Source organism: Salmo salar, chromosome ssa10 (assembly GCF_905237065.1).
Source record: "Salmo salar chromosome ssa10, Ssal_v3.1, whole genome shotgun sequence".
In the NCBI taxonomy this organism is placed as follows: Eukaryota; Metazoa; Chordata; class Actinopteri; order Salmoniformes; family Salmonidae; genus Salmo; species Salmo salar.
In genome coordinates, this window is record NC_059451.1 from 86885199 (window position 1) to 86896217 (window position 11019).

General features: G+C 45.3%; 1 protein-coding gene across 1 annotated transcript; it reads left to right on the forward strand.

Annotated features, from left to right (window-relative positions):
* The first annotated feature begins 481 nt into the window (after positions 1–481).
* st3gal2 (ST3 beta-galactoside alpha-2,3-sialyltransferase 2) lies at positions 482–10756 on the forward strand. Its single transcript, XM_014124237.2, has 6 exons — positions 482–1112; positions 3962–4155; positions 5033–5212; positions 5651–5696; positions 7249–7368; positions 7496–10756. The coding sequence occupies exons 1-6, from the start codon at positions 768–770 to the stop codon at positions 7667–7669; spliced, it is 1059 nt and encodes a 352-aa protein (XP_013979712.1). The 5' UTR covers positions 482–767; the 3' UTR covers positions 7670–10756.
* The last annotated feature ends 263 nt before the right edge of the window (positions 10757–11019 follow it).

The window sequence follows — 11019 nt, forward strand, 5'->3', positions numbered from 1 at the left end:
CTACCCTCTTTCACCTTCTTTCTCCCATCTAGCTTGCTAGAGCATATCTCTCAGAAGACTGCTTCAGCATTTCACAGAGGACTCCAAACGCAAGGGGCGGACTAACCACTTGGACGACTGAGATGACACTAATGACTCAGTACCTGACTTTTACCATGGATATCACTGTAGGTGGATACGACTGCTAACCAAGGTTAACACAGCGTGATAGACTCTGACATGTTCTCAGGCTAACAGTGTACAATTTGTGTTGAGTTCGTCAGTTTTTTTATGTGCAGACACTCTGCTGGAGCTCCCATCCAGGACTTGAGCAGTGCTGTGTGTGGAAAGTCGGGGCTGGGTGGAAGGTGTGAAGAGCGGCAGCCACGTGTGCAGAGACAGAGAGTGAAGGGAGCAGCACACAACTCTGGGAGAAACTGTTTAGTGTGAGACACTGAGAGACACACTGTGGTGCTGCGACTCTCCCTCTCTCTGTTTGACGGACTGGAAGAGTGTTCTCTCTGAGCCAGCGTGAGCCAGCCTGCACGCTGAGTGGAGCTGAGGCCAGTAGGGTGGGGACAGTGGCAGGGAGCGGTGCATGGCAGTGGGGGGACCGGGTGCCGTCCGTCACCCAGCACCGGGAGGGGCGCTGGGGTTGGGGCTGGGTGTGGGGCGGCCCTGGGGGGGCGAGGGGCCAGAGGTCAGGGAAGCTGAGGCCCTGGTTGACAGGCGGGGCCAGCGTGGAGCGGGGGGGTCGGCCGGGGTCTACCGGAGGTGGAGGAGGGGGCATGCGGTGCTCACTGAGGGTGTGGGTGCTGCTGGGCTCCCTGGGCCTGGTCTTTCTCACCTCCCTCTTCTTCTCCATCTCCCTGAGGGGGGGCGTCAGCCTGCCCTACCTGGACCCACCCGGATGGGAGGAGTCTCGCCGAGTTAAACTAGTGCCCAACTACGCTGGTGCTCACCAGCTAAGCCCTCTAGAGGGCACCCAGCAGGAGAAGACATGTGCCTGCCCCCGCTGTGTGGGAGACCCTGGGGTGTCGGACTGGTTCGATGAGAACTACGACCCGGACATTTCCCCCGTGTGGACACGGGACAACATCCAGCTGCCTGCAGATGTCTACTATTGGTGGGTGGTAAGTGATCCAGTTGAACACCACCTATTTTTACTCCATTTTACCCATCCTCTTTCGTTCTCCTGGTCTCCATGGAAAGAATGAGAGCAGCTCTGCCAATCATATTAAAAGAAGACAGAGCTGTAAATGTCCCTGGAAGTTCTGTTTGAATTACTGTCAGGAAATCAAGCCTATGTGATTTCTTGGCTAAAAGAGGTTGTTATTTCTAAGTAACGTAGAGGAGGTGGGAGGTCAGAGGTTTAGCCTATTTAGTGTCACGTCCTTGAGTTGCTGGCTTTATATATATCCCACTAGATAATTAGGTGAGATTGTAAACAGAAGTAGACCGGCCAGTGCCGAAACAGTGTAAAGTAAATGAGATTAGAGAGAGGAGGAACTAATGAAGTAGGGAAAGGTGAAGGAGTGCATAGATTAGGATTAATGTATCTCCTGTAAAGTGAAAAGTCTGCAATTTTGAGTTGGTTAGAAGATATTGTTTTAGTAACATATCTCTTATGGAATTGGCTAGTCTTTGAGCAGAGTGCTGGCCCCTTACACTCTCAAAAAAAAAAGGGTACAGTGAGAGTACAGTATTGTTCTCGGGGGTACAAAAATGTCAAAATACACATAATGTACCTTCAGACATACACATATAATCTCTGTTCGGTGCCTTAGGGTACATGTGTTGATAATCTAGTATAATGGTCCACTTTTCTACCCAATATTTTGGATATAAAGGTACAGTACAATCATCACAAAAACCTTGACCATCTGTCATATTTCCCAACATGCTCTATTGTGGGTACATTTTTTGAATTGTTTGTTTCAATGTGTTCTTTGCATGCACATTGATTGATTGATCTTATGCTATACGAAGGTAAATAACATACACTACAGTTCAAAAGTTTGGGGTCACTTAGAAATGTCCTTGTTTTTGAAAGAAAAGCACATTTTTTGTCTATTAAAATAACATCAAATTGATCAGAAATACAGTGTAGACATTGTTAATGTTGTAAATGACTATTGTAGCTGGAAACTGCAGATTTTTTATGGAATATCTACATTCCAGGCGTACAGAGGCCCATTATCAGCAACCATCATTCCTGTGTTCCAATGGCACGTTGTGTTAGCTAATCCAAGTTTATCGTTTTAAAAGGCTAATTGATCATTAGAAAACCCTTTTGTGATTATTTTAGCACAGCTGAAAACTGTTGTTCTGATTAAAGAAGCAATAAAACTGGCCTTCTTTAGACTAGCTGAGTATCTGGAGCATCAACATTTGTGGGTTCGATTACAGGCTCAAAATGGCCAGAACCAAAGAACTTTCTTCTGAAACTCGTCAGTCTATTCTTGTTCTGAGAAATGAAGGCCATTCCGTGCGAGAAATTGCTAAGAAATTGAAGATCTCGTACAACGCTGTGTACTACTCCCTTCACAGAACAGCGCAAACTGGCTCTAACCAGAAGAGAAAGAGGAGTGGGAGGCCCCGGTGCACAACTGAGCAAGAGGACAAGTACATTAGAGTGTCTAGTTTGAGAAATAGACGCCTCACAAGTCCTCAACTGGCAGCTTCATTAAATAGTACCCGCAAAACACCAGTCTCAACGTCAACAGTGAAGAGGCAATTCCGGGATGCTGGCCTTCTAGGCAGTGATACAGCCTGTGATACAGCCTGGATTCAAACCAGGGACTGTAGTAACGCATCTTGCACTGAGATGCAGTGCCTTAGACCTCTGCGCCACTCAGTGTATATACTTGGTATAAGGGAGAGGTGGTAGTGAAGAGTATAGTCATAGTTTCTCTACAATGAAGCCTGAGAGGAGCAGAGCAGAGCAGGAGCAGAGCAGGAGCAGAGCAGAGCAGGAGCAGAGCAGAAGCAGAGCAGGAGCAGAGCGAGCAGAGCAGAGCAGGAGCAGGAGCAGAGCAGAGCAGAGCAGAGCAGGAGCAGGAGCAGGAGCAGGAGCAGAAGCAGAGCAGGAGCAGAGCATGAGCAGGAGCAGAGCAGAGCAGGAGCAGAGCAGGAGCAGAGCAGAGCAGGAGCAGGAGCAGAGCAGAGCAGAGCAGAGCAAGAGCAGGAGCAGAGCAGAGCAGGAGCAGAGCAGGAGCAGAGCAGAGCAGGAGCAGAGCAGAGCAGGAGCAGAGCAGTAAAGACACAGTCTGGCAGCAGCAGTGCCCACTAAACATCTGCCAAAAATGTGTGACCCTGCAGAAATCCACTGTGCAGTGCCAGGCGTTGGCATCGAGGAGAGGGAGAGAGATGAGAGGGAGCAAGAGAGATAGAGGAAAGGATAGAGGGGGAGCAATGGGGAGAGAGGAAAAGAGAGACAGTGAGAGGGTCATGCAGGGGAAACTGAGAATTGGGGAGGAGGTGGCAGGGGGGAGTAGCTGTGCGAGGAGAGAGATGGCGAGAGAGAGAAAGAGGGTTGCTTGTGGGAGAGGGAGAGGTATTTGAAAGGGGTGCCAATAGTCTGATGGAACTATTTTGTTTCTTTGTTGGGAGGTGCTCAGATAGCCAAGTGTTGAAAAACAGCCTCTCATTTTCACCTTCAATGTTTATACATAGATGTCCTCTCTCCATCCATTTCCCCCCAAAACATTTCACCTCTTTTCACCTTCATTTAAATATTCAGTTTCCTTTTCTTTTTTTTCATGAATCACTACTACACCCTCCCCTTCTGCCCTATTTCGACATCCTGGTGGAGGAAAGAGAGAAGAGTGTCCTTTTCTGCCCTCAGAACCACCTCTTCTTCTCCCATCCCATCCCCCTCTCCTCAGCCAGTCTCAGTGGCCTGTCCTCCCATATGAGTCTATGGTACTGCCCCTGCCTGCTCTCCTGACCGTGCTGCCTCTCTGTCGCCCCCTGCCTGTAGATGCTGCAGCCTCAGTTCAAGCCCCACACGATCCAGCAGGTGCTGCTGCGGCTGTTCCAGGTGATCCCAGGCCGCTCCCCCTACGGCTCTTGGGACCCCGCCCGCTGCCTGCGCTGTGCAGTGGTGGGGAACTCAGGCAACCTCCGTGGGGCCGGGTACGGGCCCACCATAGACGGCCACAACTACATCATGAGGTGAGGAAGGGAAGGAGAGGGGGGTGGGAGAGAAAGAGGTGCTTGTTTTCTAAATCTGTTTATTAGCTGTTCATTTGTATTATACTGTGTATTATACAGTGTATTATACTGTGTATTATACTGCGATTGTAAGCTATTGAAGGCTTTCGTATCTCTGCAGAAGATTGTGTACCCTTGTGGTTGGTGGGTGGGGAGGGGGCGTAGGGTGTCCTCAACAATAGGTTCTGCTGATGTCTTGAATCTGATTATGTTTGATGAAATCTTCCCTCCACATTGGCTGGATAATTGGTCATGTGACCAGCAGCTCTCCGTAGGCTGCGGCTTTGTGTCTTAAGAAGATAAAGGCAGCAAAACATATAGATTATAACGGTAATGCACTAAATCCTACTGAGCTAATCCCTCTCCCTGTCTGTCTGCAAACGCACACACAGACAGACACATACATAGCATATACTCACACAAGCATTACACATGCACAGCCATGCATACAGTACACTATACAATTACACACACACATGACGCATACACAATCCATGGACAGGGATGAAGACAATCAGTGACAATATCTAAGCATGGGAGTGGGTTTGCATATGAGAGAGGGGGGAGAGAGAGTGTTTTTAATGACAGTAGAATGTGTGTGGGTGGATAAATAACAGTAATGAAACCCAGCACAGCATCCAGGGATCAGCAGCCATTTTCTGCCTTCAGAAGCCTGCCTGCGTGGGCCCAACCAGCTACTACTCTGTCTTCATGGTGTCTGTCTGTCTGTTGTTCTTCCCTAATGTCTTGATATCCCTCTGTCCGTGTCTGTCTGTCTTTGGAGTTACTTCCAGCATGGTCTGATTCCCTGTGTCTGTCCTGTCTATGTGTCCTTCAGGATCAACCTGGCCCCCACGGTGGGCTATGAGGAGGATGCAGGCAGCCACACCACCCACCACTTCATGTACCCAGAGAGTGCCAAGAACCTGGCAGCCAATGTCAGCTTCGTGCTGGTGCCCTTCAAGACCCTGGACCTGCTGTGGATCACCAGCGCACTCTCCACTGGACAGATCCGCTTGTAAGAGCAATGCTCACGCACACACATGCATTTACGCATGGATACACACACACACACACACACACACACACACACACACACACACACACACACACACACACACACACACACACACACACACACACACAGTCCTACACATTCAAACTCAATCCAGCTCCATTTATATTGCTTTAACACACACACCTTTTCACACTAGCACATTTTGTTCACATGTTTAATGTGACCTGCTGCTTCACACCTTCACAAGCACAGTGCCACTCTCTCTCTTGCTCTCTCTTTGCTCTCTCCTCCCAGTCCAGATCAGAGCACATCAACAACAGAGCACTCTCTCTCTGTGGAACCACGGGAACAACGCGCCGTCTGTGAATCATTCAATCACTTAAAAGCAATTTAGAAAGTAAAGGATAAAAGAGTGTTTCATCTCTCTCTCTCTCTCAGTACCTACGCCCCTGTGAAGCAGTTTCTACGGGTGGACAAAGACAAGGTACCACATCTGTCATCAGAATCTCTCCGATCTCTTATATGTATCAGTCAATGGTACTTTTCAACGGAACATAATTGTAGCTGAAGAACCCTTTTAGGTGCTAGATAGCACCTTTTATTCTAGGAGTGTAGCTGTGCTGTTGAGGAACTAGAACAAGCACACTTGTATTTGTTTTGTTTGGAACACAGCCCTGCATCCCTGATATCACACATGCAATCCAAAAGTGGTCCGTTATAAATCGCAATCTGGGTCAGGTGGGCATACTTTAAAAGCTTATTCTATTAGCCAGTATGACTAGCTAAGTTCTACAATACGATAGATAGGCTTTCACAATGCAATTCATGGAAACGGATCAAAATTTGGTGCGCATGGAACGGAGTGCATTCAGGTGCGTGTGTCGCGCCAATGTTCTTCACAGTAGACAAGCAGGCTCATTCTGTTCAGAGTAACCTAAGGTATGACGCCATGTCATCTTAGAAGTGTACAAACATAGTGATCATAAACGTTGACGCTGTATATGACATGAGTTCTATGATATGGAACTGTGAAGTGCACATTTGGACTCATGGGTGTTTGACTTGCTTGTATGACATCAAAGCAGTATTTACAATCCTCAACGTCTCATCTTTCACAATACACAGAGTCCTCATCATTTACAGCATTTCCCTCACTCAGTCAACCAAAAATGTGCGAACGTTTTAATATAATGTTTCTTTAGGCCTGCCTAATCGAAGAAGAAAAAATGTCTCTGTTAAAATGTAGCAGCCCCAAGGCTGCGTCATTGCCAGCTATTTTTATTCATCGAGGCCCGGCTATTTCAGTGTTAAACGGCCATGTAGCACTGCACATATGCTTTTGGGTCAAGTGCAAGTTGCCGAGGGTTGATGATCACTTGTGATTTATCAGGTCTTTGTTAATTGCTGCAGTTGTGAACCTTAGGAAATATATAACTGAAATTGTTCAGGCAACAAATGAATGCAGTACAATTGTAGATGTAGATGCTCTGTTTTTAATTTAAATAGATGTTGTACCTTGTATTGCCTACTTTTTATTTGACCATATCATGTTTTAGGTTATTTCTAGCTGTTGGTGGAGCTTTAGGTACTCTCTACTAATGTAGCCAGCTTTTGGGGAGTAACAAGTCATTTATAAATGTTTATAAAGTATATACAGTTAGTAAATGTTTCTTAAGGATCTACGTTAATCAACAACCGAGGAAGTAAGTGTATGTACTGACATTTACAAATGCATTCATTTAACAATTTATAAATATCCCATTCATGATATATATAAATACCTTATAAATAATCTTATGAATTGACAATAACTCCTTTATAACTGCTACATTATTAGTACATTATTAATAATTTACAAATTGTGAACATACTATGATCAAACACCTTATTCATTACCTTATAAATCATTAATAAATTATTACAAATGTTTAAATGTGTAAATGGCTATTTAGAGATTTCTTATTGACATTTACAAATGTAGGAAGAATTATTAATACATGGTAAGTCAACTCTTTACAAACTGTTTATCTCCACAGGTTCAGATTTTCAACCCAGCCTTCTTCAAGTACATCCATGACCGCTGGACCAGGCACCACGGCCGCTACCCCTCCACAGGCATGCTGGTCCTGTTCTTCGCTCTGCACGTGTGTGACGAGGTGAGGTGATCACACACACACACACACACGCGCACGCGCGCGCGTGTCTCTCGGTCTGTTAGGATTGACATGAACATGATTTGTTGGTCTATCTGTAATGTTTGAAAACCTTGGTCTTGTTTTACAGGTGAATGTTTTTGGCTTTGGCGCTGACAGTCGAGGCAACTGGCACCACTATTGGGAGCAGAACCGCTACTCTGGAGAGTTCCGGAAAACAGGGGTACATGACGCAGATTACGAGGCCCAGATCATCGACTCACTGGCGAAGGCCGGAAAGATCACAGTTTTTCCAGGAAAGTGAGGGCTGGAGGTGTGGTGGACTGGGCAGGCTTACAGGAACACTGGAGTAAGCATCACCACCAGCCATCTTTATGTGCTTAGTTATCTGGTTCTTTGTGATTTGCATAGAGAGGGTTCCATAACACTAGATCATACGTTGCCTGATGACCCTGTTCCCATTGTGCAGGAGGGTAAGATGCTGATGGTTGTGAGTGGAACTACATGTGACTACACACTCTGCCCCCAACAGGCCTACCTCCATAGCCCTCAGCCCTGAGGAGAAACGGACGGTCAGAACTATAGTGGGGGCGGAGAAGTCTGGCCTAGCCACTGTATGGACCTGTGAGCCAGTCCCACAATCCCACCTCCTGCTCATCCGCAGGGGGTTCAGTCATCACACGCCTTAGGGGTCTCACACCCAGAGACTCAGCCCCCTCCCAGTCTGTAGCCCCCACCCTAAATGTCATGGCAACCGGTGACGGACACTGATCTACCCCTGCCGTGTCCACACCCACCTGTATAGCTGCTGTTAAAGCCCCCTTGCCCCTCGGAGCTGGGAGTACTAGGTAGTTGAAGTTTACGTGGTTGGAAGCCCAGAGGCTACTTCAAAATAAGAGTTCCTGTTGTAATTATATGACTGTCATGTTGAAGGTATGTACGGCCCACAGGGATTTGACCACATAGACAGTATTAACCCTTTGATTTGTTTTAACCATTTTAAGTGACTAATCATCCTGCTAATTAGGTAGATTGGGGAGAGGCTTACACATGGTCAACAACAACACAAGCAGACATATAGCAATAAGACTAACACTACTCACTCATTAACATACACACACACTCTTCCACACGTACACCGTTCACACAATGTTCTTGGTCATTTAGAGCTAATACCAGTAAGTATAGGACTGAGTACAGAGCTCACACTAAGATGACCTGCTGCCTCCTGCTGCCTGTTAAGGGATACTGCATCACTTTGAGGCCCATACATTATATGTACATAGGACAAACTGAAGGCTGCCTCTTCTGTGTCTAATGATGACCACTTGATAATGGAAAGTAATATGGCACAACATAACTAACCCGACTGCTAGTAAAAAATGCCACTATATTTTCAGATCAGAGTTTAGGAACTCTAAAAAGGTAGGTAGCTTAGCAGGTAGTCTAGGCAGGTAGCCTAGCAATTAAGCGTGTCGGCCAGTAACCGAAAGGTTGCTGGTTCAAATCTCTGAGCTGACTCGGTTAGAAATCTGTCTGTGCTCTTGAGCAACGCACTTAACCCTAATTGCTTTTGTAAGTCGCTCTGAATAAGGGTGTGTGCTAATTTAGTTAAATGTAAAAACTCTGTCTTTAGTCCTGGCTGCAGTAGTTATTAGCCAATTTGGCAATGTGACATTCAGTTAAGGATGCGTGCTGTTGTGTAATCCTATGATGATATCATAAATATGGTATATACCATTATGTACTGTATGATGTACTTGTATTATATCTATCCTTTGCACATCATGGAGTTCTTATCTGACACTCTGACATTGAGTTGGGCAGATCACTGTAACTGATTCCTATACATAACTCATTTCTGTGTGGAATTTTTGTTGTTTTCAAGTATGTCTCTACCTGACACACATACTTTAAGGACATCTACGGAGTGCCAGTGAGTTTTTATCAGCCCTCACTCCTTACTAGTGTGTGTGTGAGAGAGAGTGCTGTAAAAACAAAATGTGATTTACTTAGTTTTGTCAAAGTGAGATTTTCAGTTAGACCCCTCTCATAAGAAAATAGACACATATCAGCAATTTACAGCCATGTGACAACACACACACATCAATGCTTGCGTGCCTTGTCCCAGTGTTGGACATACCTTTCCTGCAGTGCACCATAAACCTCAGTACACGTGTGCTATCTTAAGCTTGATTTAGTCTGCACAGGACATTCACGCAAACACAAAGCCCCTTCTACTATGGGTACTGCTATTGTGATCATAAGAGCGTGTCAGTCATGTCTCTTACACACATACACATATTCTGAGGGCTTCAAATGTCTTCTCCGACTTAGACCATACACCTTAGATTATACCCACCCCCTCTGGTCTTGCCTGGCTGAGAGCTGTGCCTTCTGGACCCATATGATTCACTATGCCTTTCTCTAGGAGCCACGTAGAGGCTTTCTTTATGCTGTTGCTTTTTAAACAACTCATTATCTAGAGATGAAAGAAAATCAACTCCTACCTGTGACTAGAAATGGGTGAAGTTGATGACTATGGTTGTATTCATTTGCTCTTCTCAATCAGTGTTTTGCCATTGTGTCTGTGATTCGTATGTGCTGAGGTAATGTGTTCAAGATGACAGCCGATGGCATTGTGTCCAGTGGTTAAAACATATCTCCACCTTATGTCTGTGTTTTACATGGGATGTTTTAGTAAGTATACCCAACACTTTCCTGGGTGATACTACTAACCACGCCAGAACTAAAATGTGCAATACTTCAAAGAGAATCAAACACAATTGACTAATGATTGGACATAACTTTAATTCCATTACTCCCAATTACTTTTGTAATAACTGTTTATCCAACAGGACAATACCCATATCTACTGTATCAATAAAGCTAGCACATTGAAGCTGAATGCCACGTTTTAGCTCAACGTGCATAAGGATACAGTCTTCCCTAATATGTTGTTTGATTGCTGTGTACACTGTGGGGAACTGACTGTGTGAAAGGTGAGACATCCCTTTCAACTCTGCTGTCCCTGATATTATTATTCCGTAATGGATAGTTATGAATGTATTTGAGTTCATCGGGTCTTGCTTGAGTGGCTTCTAGTGATAGCTGAATGGTCTCTTATGAAGCGTCTATGCTGTTGCAGTGTTTTGATGGTTTCATCTCCAGCTCTTCATTAGAGGTCTCTTGTGCACAACAACAATATATACCGACAACAGACTGTACGTGCCATCAGTGTTACTATCATTATTACCAATAGTATCCTCATTAGTATTATGACTATCATTGGTTGTAAGTACTCCCTCTTTACTACTTAAAACCTCAGTGTGTGTGTGGTGGACTGTTTTTAATCATATGCTATTGTGAAAATAAAAGCAACATGAAAAGATGGTGGTTTTCTGGGTCTTTCCTACAGTGGGGCAGTAAGAGAGCTCTTACAACACATCAGCCCCTGTACTAATGCTGGACATCGTTACCTAGCATCAGACCGACCAGACAACTAGGTCATCTTACCATCACCTACCAACTACAGGAGAGGACAGATCTAAATACTAGTAGGAGAAATCAAGTGTTATCAGTATTTTTATTCCACAACATGGAATTCATCAAGACATGAACGTCACAACGCATTCATAAGCGGCAATAAAATGC

Bases quoted from the DNA above. Each gene is read 5' to 3' on its own strand.
- st3gal2 (XM_014124237.2), top strand. From the start codon at position 768: ATGCGGTGCTCACTGAGGGTGTGGGTGCTGCTGGGCTCCCTGGGCCTG. The intron at 5,697-7,248 runs GTACCACATCTG...TTATCTCCACAG, and splicing joins TACGGGTGGACAAAGACAAG to GTTCAGATTTTCAACCCAGC. The intron at 7,369-7,495 runs GTGAGGTGATCA...CTTGTTTTACAG, and splicing joins CTCTGCACGTGTGTGACGAG to GTGAATGTTTTTGGCTTTGG.